This window comes from Pantherophis guttatus, chromosome 1 (assembly GCF_059756535.1).
Source record: "Pantherophis guttatus breed Tessera chromosome 1, ASM5975653v1, whole genome shotgun sequence".
Lineage (NCBI taxonomy): Eukaryota > Metazoa > Chordata > Lepidosauria > Squamata > Colubridae > Pantherophis > Pantherophis guttatus.
In genome coordinates, this window is record NC_142063.1 from 172,688,081 (window position 1) to 172,711,624 (window position 23,544).

Here is a 23,544-nt window from a genome sequence, read left to right on the forward strand (position 1 = left end):
AACCATATGGAAAGTATCTGTTCATAGAAAATAGGTAGAGACTTCTCGAGACTTCAATTAAATCAGAAGTACACTTAAACATGAGCCAGCAGCAACCAAAAAACCTAATACAATCCTTGGCTGTACTATATAAACAGAGGCATAGAATCAAAATCACATGATTTTGTACCGCTTTATAAATCCTTAGTAAGACCACATGTGGAATACTGCATCCAGTTTTGATCACCACATTACAAAAAAGATGTCGAGACTTTGGGAAAAGTGCAGAGAAGAGCAACTAGGATGATTAAAGGCCTGGAGACAAAAACATACGAAGAACGGTTGCAGGAACTGGGTAGCAGTATTCCAGTATTTGAGGGGCTGCCACAAAGAAGAGCGGGTCAATTTATTTTTCAAAGCACCAGAAAGCAGGAGAAGAAATAATGGATGGAAACTAATCAAGGAGAAAAGCAACCTGGAATTAAGGAGAAACTTCCTAACAGTGAGGACAATTACCCAGTGGAACAGCTTTCCTTCAGAAGTTGTAGGTGTTTCATCACTTGAGGTTTTTAAGAAGAGACTGGATAGCCACCTATTTGAAATGGTATAGGGTCTCCTGCTTGAGCAGGGAGTTGGACTTGAAGACCTCCAAGGTCCCCTCCAGTTCTATTCTGATTGACTGAAGTATAAAGTTCAAGAGAAAGAGGAGCATATTCTATAGAACTTTCTGGAATGCTTTCCATCTGTTAAAAGGGATGATATCAAAAGAGGGAGCAACTCCCATGATGATTTGCTGATACAACAGTCCCAATATTTGTGTATGACATTTGGTCAACCATAACTAATTTAGCAATGGTATTTGCCAGTGCCCTTATCTCTCAGATAAGAGAGTTTGATTCTCTTCTAGCTTTCTTCTGTAAATCTATAGCAATAGCAATAGCACTTAGACTTATATACCGCTTCATAGTGCTTTATAGCACTCTCTAAGCGGTTGATAGAGTCAGCATATTGCTCCCAACAATCTTGGTGCTCATTTTACCAACCTCAGAAGGATGGAAGGCTGAGTCAACCTTGAGCCTGGTGAGATTTGATCTGCCAAACTGCTGGCAGCCGGTGATCAGCAGAAGTAGCTTGCAGTACTGCACTCTAACCACTGCGCCACCATGGCTCACTATAATCTATAGCAAAACATAGGTATTTTGGAACACCAAATATTTCCCATTTCTCTAAGCCCTCTTTCACAGAGCCAAATTGCCTAAGTTCATATATTCAACAAGGCTTGTATTGGGAGAAATATTGTAATTTCAGCATAAATGTGAATTTAGGAGGCCTCGGCTATGGATTGGCATAAGATAAATACATCTTCATGAGAATATGTCTTTAAAGTATGGTTAGCAAAGCATCAATTTAGTGAGTGATGGTTGAGCCTTAAGAGAAGGTGAAGCTTTTAATAAATCTGAATAAAGATGATCTGATTCTCTAAATGGATATTGATGAAAGTTCCATCAGCCGAGGGCTCAGGGTAGGGGCGGGGGGGTGGCGGTTATTATTAAAGAAAATCTATGTCCGAGGGAGGCCACTGTACCTCAGATAGACGGATGTGAGTCCCTCCTTGTGAAGTGGGGTCGTGGGGTACAGATGGGCCTGCTGATTACGTACTTGGCTCCCTGCTGCGTGGCAGCAGCCCTGCCCAAGCTGCCTGATGTGATAGCCAGGGTGGCGGTTGATACCCCCAGGCTTATGGTTATGGGGGATTTCAACCTGCCATCTGTCGGTGAAACGTCTATGGCGGCTCGGGAGTTCTTGGCTTCCATGACAGCCTTGGACCTGACCCAGTTAGTTCAAGGCCCTACTCACATGGGGGGACACACTCTGGACTTGATTTTTGTCTCTGGTCAGTGGCAGAGTGATCTGGAAATAGGGGATTTAGTCATCGAGCCCTTGTCATGGTCTGATCACTCCCTCCTTCGCATGGACTTTCGAACCGCTACACCTCACCGCAGGGAGACGGAACCGACTAGGTGGTTCCGTCCCAGGTGCCTGATGGACCCGGATAGGTTCCTGATGGAGCTTGGACCATTCCCTGAGGCTCTGACTCGTGGCACGACTGAAGAACGGGTGGCCGCCTGGGATAGGGCGGCAGCTGGAGCTTTGACCGCATCATGCCTTTGCAGCCTCTAACCCGGTGCCGATCTCAATTGGCTCCCTGATTTTCCGAGGAGCTGAGAGAGATGAAGCACCGGAAAAGATGCCTGGAGAGTGATTGGAGGGCCAGTCGCTCTGAATCTGACCGAACACTGGTGAGGTCTCATATTAAGATTACCTAGTGGCGATAAAAGCGGCAAAATTTAATTATTTTTCCACTCTTATCGGGTCTGCAGAGAACCACCCAGCAGCCCTGTTTAGGATGACCCGCTCCCTCCTTCATCCGGGAGCGAGGGACGACCCCTTGCAGGGCAGGGCTGAGGATTTTGTGCAATTCCTGCATGACAAAGTCACTCAGATTCGGGAAGGTCTGGACTCTGATTGGGTAGATCTGGATGGGATGACGGAGGGGGGTCTTGAGAATGTTATCTGGGAGGGGTTTGACCTTGTGACTCCCGAGGACGTGGACAGGATTCTGGGGAGGCTTAGCGCTGCCATATGTTTATTGGATCCGTGTCCCTCCTGGTTGGTGTTGGCCTCCCGGGAGGTTACATGAGGCTGGCTCCAGGGGATTATTAATGCTTCTTTGAGCGAGGGTTACCTCCCCACCTCTTTGAAAGAGGCGGTGGTGAGGCCCCTCCTTGAGAAGCCCTCCCTGGACCCGGCTGTATTAGCGAATTATCGCCCAGTCTCCAACCTTCACTTTGTGGCGAAGGTTGTTGAGAGTGTGGTGGTGCAACAACTTCCCCAGTACCTGGATGAAGCCGATTATCTAGATCCGTTCCAGTCGGGCTTCAGGCCAGGGCACAGCACAGAAACGGCATTGGTCGCATTGGTTGATGATCTCTGGAGGGCTCGGGATAGGGGTTGCTCCTCTGTCCTGGTCCTATTAGATCTCTCAGCGGCTTTTGATACCATCGACCATGGTATCATGCTGCGACGATTGGAGGGGTTGGGAGTGGGGGCACTGTGCTGCAGTGGTTCTCCTCCTTTCTCTCTGACCGTGTGCAGTTTGTGTTGGCAGGGGGGCAGAGGTTGACCTCAAGGCACCTTGTATGTGGGGTGCCGCAAGGGTCAGTCCTCTTGCCCCTTCTGTTCAACATTTATGTGAAGCCGCTGAGCGAGATCATCTGTGGTTTTGGGGTGAGATCCCACCAGTACACTGACGATACTCAGCTGTACATCTCCACCCCAGACCACCCCAATGATGCCCTTGATGTGATGTCCCAGTGCCTGGACGCTGTGCAGATCTGGGTGGGGAGAAACAAGTTCAAACTCAACCTCTCCAAGACCAAGTGGCTGTGGCTCCCAGCATCCCGGTATAGTCAGCTGGTTCCATCGCTGACTATTGGGGGCGAGACCTTGGCCCCCTCAGAGAGGGCTCGCAACTTGGGCGTTCTCCTGGATGCACGGCTGTCTTTGGAAGATCACATGATGGCCGTGTCCAGGGGAGCTTTTTATCGGCTTCACCTGATGCACCAGTTGCGTCCCTTTCTGGACCAGGATGCCCTGCGCATGGTCACTCATGCCCTCGTCACATCACGTCTGGACTACTGCAATGCTCTCTACATAGGGCTCCCCTTGAAGAGCACTCGGAGGCTCCAACTGGTCCAGAATGTGGCCGCGCAGGTGGTTATGGGTGCGACTCGGCGCACCCACGTAACACCCCTCCTGCGCGAGCTGCACTGGCTCCCAGTGGTCTTCCAGGTGCGATTCAAGATGTTGGTTACCACCTTTAAAGCGCTCCATGGCTTAGGACCAGGGTATATACGAGACCGCCTTCTGCCAGCAACAACCTCCCACCGGCCAATACACTCCCACAGAGAGGGACTCCTCAGGGTGCTGTCAGCCAAACAATGCCGACTGGCGACACCCAGGGGGAGAGCCTTCTCTGTGAGGGCACCAGCCCTCTGGAATGAGCTGCCCCTAGAGCTTCGTCTTATCCCCGACCTGCGTACTTTTCGCCGCACCCTTAAGACCCTTCTGTTTCAGCAAGCTGGACTAGCCTAGTATGAATTTTTAAAATGTATGTGTGTTTTAATTCACAGCCAAATTTTATATTCGATTTTAATTGGTTTTAAATTTTATAAATCTATGTGTTTTAATATGGCTGTACACCGCCCTGAGTCCTTTGGGAGAAGGGCGGTATAGAAATCTAATAAACTCTTAAACTCTTAAACTCTTAAACTGTGAAAATGAAAGTGTAAATTTAATTATGAATAAAAAGACCAAAATGTAATGTCACAAAATCAGAATTTGTCATTTGCATTGTTCTTGATGTATATAATAGTAAGAATTCATAAATTGGGGATATTACATTCTATGGCAGAAGTTGTCAAACTTGGCCGCTTTAAGACTTGTGGACTTCAACTCCCAGAATTCTGGAAGTTGAAGTCCACAAGTCTTAAAGCGGCCAAGTTTGAAGACCTCTGTTCTATGGGAATGATGGTCATAAAATAACCAGCAATGAATATGCAATAATTTTCTGTATAATGTTATCTGTTAAAAAAAAAAACTTATTCTGCTAGATGGCATGAATGGATGGATGGGAACAAATTGAAAGGCTTTTGAAAAAGCAATTGGACCATGAGAAGTTCCAAGAATGAATAGGAATGGTGACTGATTGGTAAGTCACTGCTTAGGAAAAGATCTATTTCCAATATGTTAAGTGGTTACTTAAAATGAAAGACCAAGGGAATTACTAAAGGATGTAATGGTGATGAGAGGTTGTTCTTTATTTTTGGTAACATTAAAAGTGGATCATGAGAAAAATGGACGTAGAATAAAAGGAAAGTAAAAAGGAACAAGAATATAAATTGAACGACTATACAAAGAACACATTTGATGGTTTAGGTTAATCTTCTAACATAAAGTTAATGGAAGGATCAACAGAGTGACAAGAATTATGTTATTAAGTGCCCCCGAAATGTGTAGAATTATGTTAATATGCTCTTTGTTGAGAATCACATCAACTCTGTCCAACCAGAACTTTCCAGTCTTCCCTTCCTTGTGATCAATCCATTCTTCTTTCATAGATTTATTTTGTCATTCAAGTCTCATTCATTCTTTCTATATGACCAGACTTCCTTAATTTATTTCTTCTTACTAGACACTCATATACATTGTTTGTATCATTGTTTCATTCTTGATCTTTTGTTCCTGTTCCTGACACAAACTTCTTAAGTCACCCATACTGCATTCAACTTACTGTTTTGTTTCCTCAGAATGTGCCACGATTGCTGTTGTTTAATTGTAATGCCATCCTATTCTCAATGACTTGGGCAGCTCACAACAATCAAATAAAGATTTCACTCCCATATACTGTAAAAAAGTGAGCAGAGGCATGTTCTTATACACAGTCATTTTCGCTTCTTTCAACAATATTTAATTGCATGCAATATCACGTCCTAAATTTCTACCAGTATTTGAACATCTTGTCAACATACAGCTGCCAGAATCCTACAAACCAAGAGATACCTAACATGCATCAAGTATCTATAGGGATATCTTTATTTATTACCATTCCACCTAATTAATTCCTTAATTAGGTTTCTTCCTGCTGTACACAATAGGGCAATCAATTACCTTGTAGGGGTATACGATACAGAATTGCTCTGACTCATTGCTTTGATAAGAAACATTGGAGGAGGGGGAGGTGGGAAAGAAGTAATTTCTCTTGACTTGCTAGAGGAAAGTGTTGCTACTTTACTCAACTGCTAAGAAGGTCCAGGAGGAATGGTACTTCAGAGGACTCTCTCAACTTCCATTGAAAGAAAACCACCAGCCTCTCTTTGGAATTTGATCAGCTATACATTGAGGTATATGTCTTGTACCTATGATAGAAATGTATCAAAATTTGTGCAACCATACAAAAATTGTCTTTATTCTTATCGACAATGACAATTACATAAGGAAATGATGTTTTGCATTCAGGTAACTAGGCAAATATACTGAAATCATCGTAATCTCTTAATGATCATGTGTTCTATTATTACAAACAGTTTTATAAAACCGAGTTTATAAAACTGTTTATAGCATTTGAATTTTATCTCCACCTACTATCTGGAACGAGCTCCCCCTGGAGATACGGAGGATCCCGGATCTGCGCACTTTCCGCCGTGCTTTGAAGACACTCCTATTCCAGCAGGCCGGCCTGGCCTAATTTTCTCCCCTTCTTTTAAATTTTTAAATTGAAATTTTAATTCGTTTTAAATTATTGGGAGTTTTAAATTGTCTCAGGCAAAAATTATTTAATTGGGTTTTAATCATGTTTTAACTTTTGTATTTATGTGTTTTATTTTGTGCCTGTTCACCGCCCTGAGTCCTTCAGGAGTAGGGCGGTATACAAATTTAATAAAATGAAATGAAAAAATGAAAATCTCTCTCTACTCCAGGTTGATATTAAGAGTTCACACTGGAATTAATATTGCTGATATTAGTATTGTTCTGTAGTTTTTGTGTTATTTCTCTGAGGATTCTGAACAAATGATGCACAGGCATTCTTTCTCTTGCAGGTTCTCATACAGAATCAAATATAAAGAGATACAGCATAAAGAGAGAGCACTTGAAAGTGACATTTTAGATGGCTTGGGGTATATGGTCCCCAAATCCTAGAAGACCAATTTCTCAAGCATAAAATATCCATCGCTGTCAGAAGGATCTTAGCAACAGGAAAATAATTGGTTTGTAAATTGCCTTAGATTGTTCTCAAGAGAGTTAGGCAATCCAGGCACTGGGTGGGGAGAGCAGTTTCAGTTGTGTTAGTGAATGCAAGATTTGAAAACACATCTGCTGCTAAATCAGTTTCCCTGAAATGCTGGCTGTCAACTTTCTCAGCTACGATGTGGTTGGATTTCCAGGCAAACAGTGTCATGGGATGTTTGACCAAGGCTCCGTTGGAGGCTGCACTTTATGGAATGTTAGTTCTTGGTGAGCTGCAACTTTTGTGCTGGTGCTTCTACTGACAAGCATAAGCAATGCTGAGAGCAGCCTCTGGAACAAGATCAAGTGATAATTTCTAAATGAAAGGTGACTAATCGATGGGATCTTTTTTTTCCAAAGAACTACTGAAACTTGATCCCATTAACATCCAAGATTAGTCAAAAATGTAATTCAATTGCTCTTTGTTACATTTGCGTAGAAGTTGACAGGCACAGTTTTTATGGGTGGGATGTTAAATCAAAGAGACTGAAGGGCAATTTGCAAAGCTTTTGGAATTTTGAGAAATTGTCATGAATGCCAGGACAAAATGATTGCTGGATGGATAGCTGGACTATATTCAAGGTTAAAATGGCAAGACAGAGAAAAGGGCTGGTCAGGTTGGAGCATGATGGCTCAGTGGTTAAAGAAGCTTAGCTTGTCAGCTGGAAAGCTGGCAGCCCGGGTTTGAGACCTGAGTGCAGCGGGAGGGGGTGAGCTCGTTACTTGCCCCAGCTTCTGCCCAGCTAACAGTACAAACAGTACAAACAGGGCCTGGTGGCTCAGCAGACTAAAACCATTGTGATTAACACCAGCTGTCTGCAATTACTGTAAGTTCGAATCTCACCAGGCTCAAGGTTGACTCAGCCTTCCATCCTTTCTAAGGTAGGTGAAATGAGGACCCAGTTTGTGGGGGCAATAAGCTGACTTTGTATAAATATACAAAAGTATGAAGGCTATTGCTTAACGCATTGTAAGCCGCCCTGAGTCTCCGGAGAAGGGCGGCATATAAATCAAATTTTTAAAAAAATCATTCAAAATAGATAAATAGTTACCACATTGGTGGAAAGGTAAGAGCATTCCATGCATCTCAGCATTCCATGCTGGCCACATGACCATGGAAATGTCTTTGGACAATGCTGACTCACCTAAGAAACAGAGATGACCGCTGCCCCTTAGAGTTGGAAATGATTGGACAGGGGAAACCTTTAGCTTTAATATCAACAAGTATCAGATCCATGTTCTTGGAATTTTCATCCCTAATAAACCAGATGCTGAAGAAAGTTGTTGGGTGATTTGTGAATATATGAAATGGGTGTAGTGGATCCTTAATAAAGGTCATACTATTTCAAACACATATATTTAATTTCTACTAATTAGAATTTTGACCCAATCGCATGGAAAACCAGTGTGTGAGGGTCATATTTCAGCCTCATTATTGTAACTCTGCTTCTACATAACTTTTATGTATATAGCAGTAGAACATCACTTCAGAGAAAACAGAAGCTCTGTTGGTGGAGAGATCATTTATTGCTTTCTACAGGGTCCAACTCCTGCTACAGGAACAACTTTGGAGTTTGAGTTGTTTCTGGAACTGAACTGTTATATCTGCTGAAGGCAAAGTTTTTATTTATTTATTTATTTAAATTTATATGCTGCCTATCTCACTATCAAGTGACTCTGGCCAGTTTAAGGTTTCCTGCAAGGAGGCTGCGCCTTTTATGAGCTTAGCCTGGTTCACCAGATGTGGCCTTCCCTAAAGAGACATAATTTGCTTCTGCTCCAGGCTAGATGGCAATAATGCATTATGAACGGGGTTCATTCTGAAGATGGGTGCAAAACCTGCAGTGAGCTGCACATTTAAAAGATCTGACATGTTTTTATGCCATTCTTATAAATTTGCTATATATGGTTCTACCATTTGCAGAAACTACCATACCCACAGCAGAATGTAGACTCTTGCTCTTTCAGGATGTAAACTGCAGCCCTTTGCAGACTTGCTGCAAATGCCAAAAGCGCTATTGTCCTGAAAAATAAGAACTTTCTTTCTCCCCAGAACCCCAGTGGCAGTAGTCAGGCACATTAAATGGGCTCCTCCCATTTCTGAGGATGGGTGTTCTCTGATTAGAGTGACTGCATGCCAATCACGCAGCCCAGCCTCTCTATTTATTTTGATCAAATAGGGAAAAGTCCAGACATGCCTAAATGCTGGCTTGAAATATTTACTGTTCCTGAAAATAGACTGCACCAGAAAATTTAATTCATAAATATAATATCTTCATTTATTTGTTTAGATTGTCTTTTTAGGATTTCATACCATTCTGATGATCAAAATTAAGATGTGATTGATAAATTGAAGCCCAAAAGAATCTTCCCAATCGTGCTCTTAAATTGTGCCAGAATAAAGCTGTGAAGATAATCACAAACTTCATTATGGATACAAGGTAAGAGTTTGGGCCTCAAGACAGTGCAAATCATACTGGCATATTTTTCCTCCAACTCAGGGCCTGAAAAAAATGCATTTTAACATGACGTAGAAGTGAGCTGCGAACCAGTAGTAAAGGTAAGTAGAACCCACCCCTGAGTAGAACCCATCCCTGGCCCAAAGTCTAGGAAAATTTGCTAAATGTAGGCAAGGAACCAGGCTGTAGCAGGTGAAACCAGGATTAAAATGGAGGGAAGAGGATTTCCCATGGTCTCTGGCAGCTTCCCACAAAGAAAGTTAATGGGGAAGCTGGCAGGAAGTCAGAAGTCTGTGTTCATTCTTTTCCTCTGATTAGATAAGGAAATATCTCAGAAATGATGACCCAGTGAGGCATAGATTGTCTAGTACATAACAATCTGAGATTAAATCCCACTGAATTAAATATGTTGCAATGTTTTCAGGATCAGACTCAATAAAATCTAGTAAGAGTTAAAGGTTTGAATATTTCTCCTTTATTTACATTAGGCATTCTATATTCACTGAATATTCACAGATAGAAGCAAGGAAAAGGGTACGTGCAGCTCCTTATATATACAATGGGTGGAGCTAGGTGTGGGAGTGGTGAATTATGAATACATTAAGAAGTGAAGAATAAATTAACCCCTGATACCCCGTTCATATGCTATTTACACATTAGAGAATAAGGCATTTACATGTGACAAATCCCCCTCTAAATGCCGGTTCGTAATGCTACACCAATTACATTCAGATTCAGGACAATACAAAACATATAACTTGGAAGTTAAGTATTTATGCTGCTTAGAAGGTAAAGGCTTTGTCAGTATGTCAGCCAATTGTTCTGATGTTTCACAATGTACTGCTTTAATAAATCCATCCTGAGATAATTGTCTCACATGTTTAAATTTTATATCTATATGTCTGGACCTTTGTCCAATGGCGTCAGATCTAGATATTTCAATAGCTGCTTTATTGTCTTCATGCATAACAAAAGGTAAGGTAGGTTTTTTCCAAACATCTGAAATTAAATCATTAAACCATACAAGGTTATTTGCAGCTTTAGATAAACAAACATATTCCGCTTCTGTCGTTGAAGTGGCCACTAATTCTTGTTTGCCAGTGTACCAGTAAACTGGACAGTCATTCAAGAGGAATATATAACCGGATGTACTTTTTCTACATGAGGTGTCTCCAGCCCAATCCGCATCCGCGTAACATGTGAGGTTTGGTTCTTTATTGTTATTAGGTTCTAACACCAGACAAAAGTCTAATGTATTTTTCAAATATCTCAGTATCCTTTTAACAGCTTCCCAATGGTACATTGTTGGTTTGCTGACATGTCTGGATAATAAATTGAGGGGTAAAGCGATATCAGGTCTTGTCCAATTAGAGATATAAAGGAGTGAGCCTATGACTGATCTATAAAACGTGTTATCTTTGAATTCAGGGGATGATTCATCATTATTTCTTAGGAAGTCACTTTGCATAGGAGTATCACAAGGTTTGGCATCACTTAGATTGCATTTGTTTAAGAGCTCTATGATCTTATCTCTCTGAGTAAGTTTGAATCCTCTTTTAGTCTTATTAATTTGGACACCAAGATACTTATTTACTTTGCCTAGAGATCTCAATGAGAAATGTTCATTTAGCTTATTTACAAAAGTTTCTCTCCTCTCTTTATGTTTACCTATGTATAAAATGTCATCCACATAGATCAATACAAATTCCATATAATCATCACCTTTTTTAACAAAAAAACAGTTATCAGCAGTAGTAGCATTGAAATCCATAGTTTTAAGTACTTTTACTAAACAATCATACCATCGTTTACCAGATTGTTTTAACCCGTATAAACTCTTGTTTAACAACCAAGTCTCATTCTTATTTGTGTATTGACTGTGAGGTGCTCTTACATATATTTCCTTGTCTAGTTTTGCGTGCAGATACGCAGTCTGTATGTCATATTGGAATACATCGAGATTGAGTGCTGATGCTACTACTAGAGCTGTTTTGACACTCTCAGTTCTTACTGTGGGGGAATATGTGTCAGTATAGTCCTCCGGGTATTTCTGTGCATAACCTTGTGCAACTAGTCTAGCTTTATATAAAGTGTTGCCTCCTTCTAAGTTTTTAATTTTATATATCCACCTAGTACCAATAATTGTTTTGTCTTTTGGTGCAATTGCAGGTGTAAATACGTTTAATCCTTGTAAACTTTCCATCTCTTTCTTCATTGCTAATTCCCATTTTTCTTTTTCTTTGTGAGGAAGTTTTAACACTTCTTCATAAGTATTAGGTGTCATTGATTCACCTCCCATATGCATTATGTAATCCTTGTATTTATTTGGCATTTGATTTCTGGTGTTTCTAATTGTTTTTTCAGGTTTACTATTATTATCATGCAAATATCTTGCTTCCTTTTTTGTTAGTGTGTCTGTCTTTATTTTGTGTTGGCTATTTGTCCATGTTTTGGTTTTGTTTCTATGTTTGTTGTCATTTTGCTTTTCTACAGTTCCTTTCCCTTGAGATTCTGTACCTTTGTTGTTACTTGGAAATATTTCATTAAGATGTATTTTAGACCAGTTGGCCTGCTCATGGAACACAGCTGTTCTGGAAACTATAAATTTGTTATTATTATCAATGAATCTGTATCCTTTAGTGCCTGTCTCATATCCCATAAATCTGAGCCTTCTGGACACATTTTCTCCCTTTCTTCTTAATTGCTTAGGTATGTGTACGTCTGCAGTGACTCCAAATATATGCATGTGTGCTAATTTTGGTTTCCTATTATACATCACTTCATATGGTGTCTTATTTACAATGCTGGACCAGGTTCTATTCTGTGTGTAATTGGAATAATGTAGGGCTTCTGACCAGAATTGTTTGCTTAAGCCAGCATCTTCCAATGTGCATCTAATCATGGTTTGTAATGTTGAGTTTTTTCTCTCTACAATTCCGTTCTGAAATGCAGAAAAAGGGCTAGTTGTGTAATGTAACATTCCTCTGTCCTTCAGCCATTGGGAGAATTCTTTAGACATGAATTCACATCCCCTATCTGTCATGATTTGTTTTATTTTGATATTATGCTGTGTTTCTATGCGTTTGTAAAATTCTTTAAATTTCTGGAAAGTTTCATCTTTGTGTTTTAATGTATAAACAAATCCATAGCGACTATAATCGTCCACTATGGTTAAGAAGTAACGCTTTCTGTAAGTGATTGATGGAGTTAGTGGACCAACTAAGTCCATGTGTACTAAATCAAAAATTTTGTTGGTTGACCTAGTTGATTTCCTTGGTCTGGGGCTAGTTTTTAGTTTTGTAGATTTACATACTGAGCATTCCAAATAGTTTTCACAATTTTTTATTTTAACACCTTCTGCGTGTTCAGTCATTTTTTGTACTACAGGAAAACTGGCATGTCCTAACTTCCTATGTAAAATATGAGCACACTCATCATGAATTGGCTTACCTATTTTTGGTTTTTTTTCATTATTTGCATCTTTGTGATCATGAGATATTTTACATTCATCATTGTCACTGTTGCTAATGTTTTCATCATCTACTTCAATACAATCTTCCATATTTGAATCAATGTTGTGCAACCATTTTTCTTTTGTTATTAAATAAGGTAGGCCCCCTTTTACCATCACAGTGCCTATATCTATTTTATTTTTCTCCAAAGTCGCTTTTCCTTTAGAAAAAACAATGTTAATATCAGAATCCCTGCTTAGTTTTATGGCGCTTAGTATGTTATGAGGTATTTCAGGTATTAGTAATACCCCCTCTATTTTTCCTAGGCCAGGTAAGGTTACATTCCCTCTACCTAATACTTGAACCTTTTCTTGGTTAGCTACCTTTATTACAAATTTATCTTCTACAAATGAAGATAATATATTTTTGTTATTGGTGGTGTGATTAGTTGCTCCAGAATCAATAAGCCAATTATTGTTCTCAGTCTGTTGTATGTTAATGTTGTCTTGTTTATTTAATCCATTCAGTGAACCAGATTTTCTATCCTTTGAATTATCTCTGCCCCCTCTATTCTCTTTGTAATTTGGTGGGCTTCTATATCTATGTCTATCAATGGAAGACTGTCTATAATTGTATTTGTTTCTGTATTCTGACCTATGTCTTTCTTTTGAAGTTTTGGGACAATCTCTTCTATTGTGTTCCCTGGATCCACAGTTGTGACACCTAAATGTTTCATTATATTTTTCTTGAAAAGCTACTCTCCTATATGATTTGTGTTCTATGTGATTGTTAGAGCGATTCCTCCTCGAGTTGTCTTCTGCTATTAACTTATTGGATAGACTTTCTATGGATAAGTATCCTAGATTGATTGTGTCTAAATGTGACATATAATTATCCCATGATGGGTCAAGTGAATTGATGATAACACTTTTCATTGTTTGGTCTGAAATCACCTCCCCCCTTAAATGCAGTTCAGCTCTTATTTTGTTCAAAGATATTAAGTGTTCACTTATGGAAACTCCTGGTTTTATCCTAGATGAAAAGAAATCTTTAGACATCCTTGTGGTAGTAGCTACACTGTCACTGTGAAATAAATTGAACATGCATTGAATAATTTCTGAAACAGTCAGATTTTGCTTAATGCTGTGATACATAGCAGGAGATACACTAGAAATTAATAAGAAAAATGCTCTATGGTGTAAACAGTCTAATTTTAGAGTCCAAGGTCTTTTAGGGGGACTAGTGATAAAAAACAGTAAGTTTTCTTTCATAAAGACAACCTGGAGTTGCTGATACCATTCTTGTAAATTAATGCCATCTATCCTCAGCTTTGGGAAGTCATTGGGCAAATTTCCGACATTATTAGGTCCATTACTTACAACCTGAGGTAGTCCGTGGTCTCGCAAATGCTGAAAGTTACAAAACGGCATGGGGATGCTCGCGACGAGCCTGCACGGTCTTCTCAGCAAGTCATGTCTTCCTGGACCGTCTGCGTAGTCTTGCGCATGCGCGTTGTCCATTTCGTTCCTGGAGTCGTCGTGAGAGGTTCTCGTCGTCGCGGCTCGCTCGCTCTGTTCCTCCTCAGACGAATCTATCTCTGGCTCGATCTTGGGAGTTCTGACGATGGCGGCTGCTCTTCCTCTCCTTTTGAGAGCGTTGGTGCTTGCTTCGGTCTGTGGTGTGGGACGGTATCGGCAGGGCTCTCTGGGTTCGGGCGTCGGCGTTCTCGTAGTCAGGATGGGAGCGTGTAGGTTTTGAGGCATTGGCTTGCTCGCTTGCTTCTTAGTTAGCTTTTTGGTAATTTTTAGTTTTGGCCCAAATGCAGCAAAAAGCGTTTTCATCGCTGATTTTATCTGACTGTCTGTTGAATCACCTTCACTTTCCGATTCTGATTCTTCTGAGGTGTTTGAATTTTCTTTTTCGTTTTCGTTGTCTGGTAATGTTTTTCGCGCCAGAAATTTTGAATCGAGTTTTCTGATTGGCTCTGCTTCGCTCACCCTGGAGGTCTGTTGAAACCAAGATGGCTGCCATTCAAAATTTTGCGTGGGATCACCGTTTTTCTTCTTCATAGTAATTTTTTCTGTAGTCATATCACTCACTATTTTTGAGTCTTTTGGTTTTTCGGTAGTGATGTGCTTCTCTCTCGCTGCTCCGCTGTTCTTCAGCATATCTTGGAGTTTCGCGATGAGGCTTTCATCATTCTTCTGGCTCTTTAATATTTTTAATATCTCTGACCTGAGTTCGTTGTTTTCTATTTTGATTTCCTCCCGATCATTATTTTCATTTATTGTTTCTTCGTCTTCAGTGGTGTATTCTTCGGATTCTCTCGAAATTGCGTTTGTGGATTCGTCGATTATTTCTTGGTCCGTTTCCATTTCTTTGCTGTATGCCCTGGTGTTGGGCCTATCTCTCTTAGACATTCTTTTTTAAATTTTTCTATTGAGTCAATTAACCATCCTCTGCTACCAGCTTGTTGCAATGTTTTCAGGATCAGACTCAATAAAATCTAGTAAGAGTTAAAGGTTTGAATATTTCTCCTTTATTTACATTAGGCATTCTATATTCACTGAATATTCACAGATAGAAGCAAGGAAAAGGGTACGTGCAGCTCCTTATATATACAATGGGTGGAGCTAGGTGTGGGAGTGGTGAATTATGAATACATTAAGAAGTGAAGAATAAATTAACCCCTGATACCCCGTTCATATGCTATTTACACATTAGAGAATAAGGCATTTACATGTGACAAAATATATAGGGCATGCCTTGAGAATGCATATATAGAATTACACTCTTTCTGAATTACAACACAATCCTATATACATGTCTACTCAAAAACTCTCAGTGAATTTTACTTCCAGGTGAGTGAGCGAGTGAGTGATTTCAGGCTTAGTGAAGTAGTCTCATGAACAGTATTAGACAACAGTATAAATAGACACATACTTATATCTTCTAAATCAGATCTATTATGTAAGTATTCACAGTATTAAAGAAACTAGAAAATGAGCTGAAGAATTTAAGTGAATGGTAGGCTAGACAGCTATTGTTATGTTGAAGTAAAATCACATGCCAGACAGAGATCTGAGTCAGCCCTTTTCCAGCCAGAACATAATTGATCTAGTAAGACAGTGACACAGCAGAAATAAAAGGATAAATATAGGTGGCTAAACTTTAAAGCTTTATGTTGCCCAAATAGTTGCCCATTTCAACTATTTGCTGTTAGCAGCAAAGAAGGTACCCCAAGAGAAAATTAAGACAAAGCTGAAAACAGTGTGCTTCAGGAATGCCACGTAAAATCTGAGGCTAGTTCTAGGACTTGATTTTTTTTTTTTTTTTTTTACTTTTCAGACTTTGCATTGACTCGTGAACCTCAGGTTTCAGCAAAAGATGAAGGCAATCCAATGCATCTAAATTCGGAAAGGATTTACACTGTGCTGAAATGATATAATTCATGAATGTTATGGAATTTCACAGCTAAGGTTAGGGTTATCCAGAACTAGGCTGCATCTTTTCACTGCTATTAAGTGGTCATCTGGATTTTTGAAGCTCACTTCTAGTAGCTCTTCACAAGCAATAATTATGTTTTATGGATTGTTATGTATGCTGAAGCTGCTCAAAAAAATCTGAGAGGTATTTGGTTTCTAACTTTACCCTTCTTAATACCTTGATCTATTTGCGTATTTCTAAATATTTAGGCCCCCTTACAAACTGTACTGAAAATGTTTATATTACCTGTATGCTGCTTCCATGTTATATATATGGAAACAATTTTTGGTTGAATTTTATTAAACTTCTGTTGTGAATATGTGCTATTAATCTTGCCATTTCTCCATATTCTCCAAGTTTAAGTTTGTAGTCAGATGTCATCAGAATAGGGTCTTTCTTCCAAAATTTATTCTTGCTGCTAAGAGCATGTATCTTAGTACATTATGATATTTCTGGTTGATATATTCTGAAATTATACATAGTAAATAGATAGTTTATTAATTGATTGGTGATATGATCATATCAAAAATAAAAACAAAATACAGGATCTAATTTTAGCGTAAAATAGAAGAAAGAAAATATAGTAATAAAATATATATGTGGTAAATGCAAAGAATCAACCTTCCGATAAATACATCACTTTTACAATTGTTTGATGTAACAGGTTCTTATCTCAACTGCCTTAACTATAAACTTAGCAGTTCTGCTCATAATATATACATTAGAGCCCAGAAGGAAATAGGACAATCTGCAGTTCAGATCCCAGTAAGCTGTTCTTACAGGTAGGGTTATTAAATATCTAAGCCTAAAGGAGGGCATATCATTGACAGTTAAAGAAAATATGAGGTAGGCACCACATATACATATCCTCTCATGATATGGCAGGTGATAGAAGTGCTCATATTTGACTGTGGAATCCAACAACACAGATCTTGCTCCAGAATAGGCCCTTCTTAAGAACTGTGTCAAACTCATTGATGGGTATTTTCTCAAATTGGAAAATAATTTTGTTCTTAGCCAACCAACTTAAAAATCTATTTTTGCCAATAACTCCATGTCACTTTGGACACTGACATCTAGAGATCTTAAGCTTGGGAGTCACTTGAGAGTAAACACTGAGTAGAAAACCCATGCTGTGAAATAACTTTGGTGAGTCAGCTTACTCAGGAATTGGACTGAGCCATTCTTATCTATTATGCCAAACCTATTTTTGGGTAGCTTATTGGGATCCATTGAATGGATCCTCTGCCAGGGTTGAAGAATTATACATAGGGAAAAAAAGAGTGATTCCTTTCAAATTTAATTTTTCTGTATAATGCTATGCATATATTTCCACAACATGGGATAAAATGTTCTTCCCATTTCATGGCATTTATTATGTGATTTGTCTATCTTGGAGATTATTGATGGATTCTGTACCATCTGTAAAACATTTTATACCAAGTTTCTTTTAGATTGCAGCTTGGAGTGGAGTTTATGGATTTGGTCTATAATTCTTTCTAACATTGTTGCTTTAAGTTTTACATCCATTTTATCATATATTTTTAAATTTGTTTTGTCTCTGTGTCATATCTGAGTTTGTATATGCATTCTAATAGATTGTATTGGTCTTGTGTAAATTCTGCCATTTTTCTTAATGTCCTTCCCTCATTCTTAGGATCATATATTAATCTTTCCAGCAATTTGTAAATACATCAAGCATGATATGTTCCAGCCTCCACTGAACAATTCTTGCTGTGTCTTTAGTCAATTCATTGCATCTGAGTGGTAGACTAGGATTACATTTTTCTTACTGTAATTATCTCCAATATGAAAAGGATTTGAAGGATTACATTAAAATGCATTTTGGATTTTTCCAAATGTAGTATTCTATGGACATTTAAAGGCTGTTACTAAAGTTGATATTGGTATATTGCATGAATAAAAAAATAACTTGAAATCTTATATTTTCAATATGTTACATTGACAAATAAACATTTAAGAATTTTAAGTAAAGTGCTTATGATCTTAAAAAGAGACTTTAAAATTGTTTTTCATATATATTGGACATTTTGAGAATATTTAGGAATGGTTGGCTGACAAGTTAATATCCTCAAAGTGTAAAATAATGAAAAGGATACTTACATATATGACAAGATGTTATTGATCAGTTTATTTTAATGCTCATAAATTGTCAAAATAATTTGGGGAAGAGAAATGGTGTTTAAAGATGTTAACTACAATATTGAATAATATACTTTATATTTGGAAGTTACTAAGTCAGATCCTGGATTGAAAGCTTGATCTTGATGAGCCTTGGTGCGCAGTGGTTAGAGTGCAGTACTGCACGATACTTCTGCTGACTGCCAATTGCTAGCAGTTTGGTAGTTCAAATCTCACTGGTTCAAGGTTGACTCAGCCTTCCATCCTTCCAAGGTGGGTAAAATGAGGACCCAGATTGTTGAGGACAATATGCTGACTCTGTAAACCACTTATAGAGGGCTGTAAAGCACTGTAAAGCAGTATATAAGTCTAAGTGTCAGCTCCTCTGGAACCGCCTGTGCTCTGCCAGGCAAACACCACAGACACACAAGAAAGTTTCTCCAAAGCCTGGTTTAATCGTAGCTTACGCGGTGGTTTACAGTAGGCACTGAAGCCCATACAGGACAAAGTCAGAGATGCTCGCTTAGTTCGTTAGTGGAGTTTTATAGAGCGGCTCCACCCTATATCCTTCACAGCTGCGCAGCTTTGAATTTGCTGCTTCTCCTGTTTACTCTCAGCTGCGCAAGATAATGACATCATCTGCAGCTCCATGGTTGTGCTCGAGGAGTCAGCATCGGGTGCTGGGGTAGGACGTCATCTACGCCTCTCCGATCGCAATGCAAGCCTCGGAATACTAACCGCGATTCCCCCCCCTCCACATACCGCCCATCACCTAATATCACCTTGTAAATATATCTAGACACGACACACCCTCCACCATGTTTTGTTGGTGAATTCATTTCGGAGGCCCCTCGCCTGGGATGGCATTGTGTCAAGGGATTACTTGACACTCGATATGCGGCCTCCCCTACCAGGTCTCTTCCTGTAGATACAAAATGACAGCATCTGATTATCAACCAATTATGGAATATGACCACCCGCTTTGTGTGGATACGATTTGGGGAACCATTTCAGTAATCGTGGAGCATTTAGATCTGTTGCTTTCACCCATGACGCATCTGTATTAGGGTATCCTTTCCAGCGTACTAGATATTTGAGTGTTCTGTGATGTATTTTAGAATCAAGTATTTTTTCGACTTCATATATGTTTCCTGTTATGGGTCCTGGCCGTGTACCAGAGTCTCTTATACTAGTTGCTGGTTTCAGAAGACTACTGTGGAATACTGGATGTATTCTCTTCAGTAAAGATGGAAGTTTCAGGGACACCATAACCGGATTTATTACTTTGGTGATAGTGAAGGGACCTATATATTTAGGGCCTAGTTTTTTACTAGGTATGCGGAATTTTATATACTTCGTAGAGAGGTATACTTTTTCTCCTACCCTGAACGGTGGGATGTCTCTTCTCTTTTTATTAACCTGTTTCTTGTATGCTTGGGAAGCTTTAGTTAATGCATTTTTTATATATGGCCAGCTTTGCTTGATTTTCTCGGTCCATTCAGTTGGGTTGTTTGAACCCTCCGTCTGTAAATCTAGTTCTGGGATGGCCAGAAACTCTCTCCCGGAGACCACCTGGAAAGGTGTATACCCTGTACTGCTATGTACGGTATTATTATATGCTGACTCTCAGCTTGTCCACCCAACCGCTCTGGAAGCAAACAACAACCCGAAGGAAACAAAGCGGTTTGCAGCGTCTTTAATCAGGTTAAGCACAGCAACACAGGCAGGAGTAAGGCACAAGCCGGCATCGACGTTTAAAGTTAGCGCTACACGCAGCCGCTGTGTAGCGCTCTTTATACACTTAGTAACAAGCAATTTACCATTTGGCAATCAAACAGTTAACACCACACACCCCTTCCCACTAGCTTGCTTGATGATAGGGCGCACTTCCTGTTACGCCACAAGGAGGCGCCATTCGCAAGCTTTATGCTCCACCGAGCTCCGATGAAAGCGTTCATTTCTTTTGTGCTTCAGTGGCAAGGTCCCTCCAAACAGCTGGGAGCACATCACCGGAGTTTACAGCTGCTCGGCCCCTTCTCATCTTCCTCCTCAACAATGGCGAGACCCATCCGGGGCTCGACACTGACTCTGCAAAAGGTAATAGCTCGTACCAATCGGTCTGTTGGTACGATACGTAGGACTGTAGGTATCTCTCTATCATGGCATTAGTTCGTTCGGCTGCCCCATTAGTGCTTGGATGAAATGCAGAACTGAGACCTTGTTCTGTTCCTATCTGTTTCAGGAAAGCCCTCCAGAACCGGGCGGTAAATTGGGGACCTCTATCAGATAAAATCCTTTTAGGTGCACCATGGAGACGGTATATGTGTTGTACGAATAGTTTTGCTAAACGTCGTGCAGATGGTAATCCTTTGCAGGGAATAAAATGCACCTGTTTAGAAAACAGATCGATGATGGTCCATATTACAGTATGTCCTTTGCTACTAAGTAATTCAACCACAAAGTCCATGGCTATTTCATCCCATGGTCTATGTGGTTCAGCCATGGACTGTAATGTGCCGAGTGGCTTACCTGACAATGGTTTGGCCGTTATACAAACTGGACAACCTTGTAGGTATTTTTCTACCTGCTTTTGCAGTTGTGGCCACCAAAATTGCCATCGAACTAGATGTAATGTCTTGATAAATCCAAAATGCCCTGCTGTTTTGACATCGTGACACCATCGTAAAACTTTATCTCTCAATGTGGCAGGGATGTACAATTTCCCTCCCTTCCGTATGAGCCCTCCCCTTTGTGTCATTGACGGTTTGTTACTAACCAAGGGTCTGTTGTTAACTCCTTTTGTAAGTCTGCTATCCAAGCAGAAGGCACTGGTACTATATCCCTCACTTGGTGTCCCGTTTGTTGAGAAGGCATTAAGGCCTGGGTTATGTCATCTCGCTGACTTTCGTATTGGGGCAAACGTGATAAGGCATCCGCCAAGTAATTCTTCCCACCAGGTATAGTTTTAATTGAAACATGAACCGACGGAAGTATTGTGCCCACCTTATCTGTTTTGGTGACAACCTACAAGGTGTCTGGAGGGCTTCTAAGCTTTTATGGTCCGTCCATATCTCGGACTGGATGCTAGTGCCCTCCAGTAAATGCCTCCATGTCTGCAAAGCCCATTTAATAGCGTAAGCCTCTTTTTCCCACATGGTCCAGTTGCGTTCTGTGGGACTTAATTTTCGGGAGGTATAGGCACATGGTTGGAATATCCCATGGTCGTTCCATTGTAAAAGAACCCCTCCCACCGCTACATCGCTCGCGTCGGCTTGGATTATAAACGGCTTAGAGGTAACCGGATGCTTAAGTATCAGTTCTCTAGCAAACAGGGATTTTAAGATCTCAAATGCCTGTTGACAGGACGATGTCCACTCTAAACCCTGCTTCGGTTTACGTTTGTCTACTGTGAGGGTTTTTGTTTGTAGGAGGTCAGTTAACAGTAAGGCTACTTTAGCAAAAGAGGGGTTAAACCTCCTATAAAAATTTGCAAACCCTAGGAAACTCTGTAGTTGTTTCCAGGTCCTTGGAGCTTGCCACTCCAATACTGTTTTAACCTTATTGGGATCCATCTCTATCCCTTTCCCAGTAATCCTGAATCCCAAATAGTCTATTTCTGATTTATGAAACTCACATTTCAATAGTTTTACGAATAGGTGGGCCTTCAATAGTTTGGTTAGGACTTGCTGTATGAGATGAATATGCTCTTCCATGTTGGTGGAATAAATCAGTATGTCATCTAAATACACTAGGACACCGCGATACAGATGATGATAGAGCACGCTGTTTATAAGCTGCATGAAGACTGCGGGAGCCCCCTGCAGGCCAAATAGCATAACCTGGAATTTGTAACTGCCCAGAGGGCAGTTAAATGTTGTCTTCCACTCATCACCTTCATGAATATGGACCCTGTAATAAGCTTCTCATAGATCAAGCTTGGTAAAGATCTTACCAGTAGTCAAAGTCGAGAGTAAGTCCGTCATAAGAGGTAAAGGGTACAGGGGTTCCACACATACAGCATTCAATTCTCTAAAATCGACACACAAACGTAAACCCCCGTCTTTCTTTTCTTTAAACAACACTGGCGCTGCCATATGTGATCGACTGGGTTTTATAAAACCTCTCGCTAGGTTCTGGTCTATGTAATGCCATAGTTTGCCTAATTCGAGGGGTGTCATCGAATACATACGAGGTTTGGGAAGTGTACTGCCAGGTTTTAGTTCTATCACACAATCGGTTGCACGATGGGGTGGAAGGGACTCACACTCTTTCTCACTAAACACTCGCCACAAATCCCTGTATATATCTGGAACCCCCTCTAAACATGGCACCTCCCTCCCAATTGCTCCTGTAGTGAGGTTATCCTCTGGTGGACTTGGACCCATCGCTATGCGTAGTTTGCGGAACCCCCCCTCCCACCAAATCATGGGTTTTCATCTGTCTAGCCATGATAACCCCAGAATCACGGGTTCAATCATTTTTTCCACCACCACAAAACACACCAACTCTCAATGTTGACCTATTTCAAGTTTTACCAATTCTGTCACATGGGTAGCCAGTTTTCCACCCAGAGTTGAGCCGTCCATTTGTTTGAATATAATAGGTTTTTGCATTACTGTAATACGGAGGCCTAAATTGTCTGCCATTGACTCTGTAATAAACAACGGGTACAACCCGTATCTATTAAAGCCCCTTGGTGGTTTGCCCTACCCGTTTGGGGATGCCTCAGTATTACCTGAATTATGAATGGGCGAATAGGATCAATAGAGTCTTGTTGTTCCATCTCTTCCTCATGGATCCTCATGTCCTCCGGGCCCCTGTTCAACTCGGGATGACCTCCGCTTTCGTCCTGGACACAAAGGTCACCTCTCGACTGGTTAGCAATACGGGAACGCTCCGATGCCACCCGGGAACCTGGGCCTCACACAAAGATGATGTTTCCTCAGGTTTAGTGGGTTCCTCTGTCCTCGCCCGATACCGGGCTTGGTCTTCTCTCAACTTAGGACTGGCTAGACGAAACCGGCTCTCCGAGGTTCCGACCAACGATGGCCCACCTCCACTTTGCCATGTAGCTGATGGATCCATCCCAGGAGCCCATGGCTGCCAGGAGGGAGCATCCCTAAAACTGGCCTCCCCAAATCTCTCCCGCAACATATCCATTGTAGTCGCTCCGGGGCCAG

General features: G+C 40.6%; 1 protein-coding gene and 1 long non-coding RNA gene across 2 annotated transcripts; both read left to right on the plus strand.

Moving 5' to 3' along the window:
- Positions 1-1,462: 1,462 nt before the first annotated feature.
- LOC148116631 (uncharacterized) lies at positions 1,463-6,738 on the plus strand. Its single transcript, XM_087886827.1, has 3 exons — positions 1,463-1,501; positions 3,238-3,887; positions 6,639-6,738. Exons 1-3 carry the CDS (start codon positions 1,463-1,465, stop codon positions 6,736-6,738), a joined length of 789 nt encoding a protein of 262 aa, XP_087742953.1.
- Positions 6,739-6,887: 149 nt separating this feature from the next.
- LOC117675052 (uncharacterized) lies at positions 6,888-18,206 on the plus strand. The gene is made up of 3 exons (XR_004594103.3): positions 6,888-7,053; positions 9,117-9,266; positions 16,085-18,206. It is a non-coding gene; the product is annotated as an uncharacterized LOC117675052 (long non-coding RNA).
- The last annotated feature ends 5,338 nt before the right edge of the window (positions 18,207-23,544 follow it).

Excerpts from the sequence above, each read along its gene's own strand:
- LOC148116631 (XM_087886827.1), top strand. The coding sequence starts at position 1,463 with ATGGATATTGATGAAAGTTCCATCAGCCGAGGGCTCAGG. Across the intron at positions 1,502-3,237 it reads CCATCAGCCGAGGGCTCAGG|CCGCTGAGCGAGATCATCTG; the intron begins GTAGGGGCGGGG and ends ATTTATGTGAAG. Across the intron at positions 3,888-6,638 it reads CTCCATGGCTTAGGACCAGG|GTTCTCATACAGAATCAAAT; the intron begins GTATATACGAGA and ends TTTCTCTTGCAG.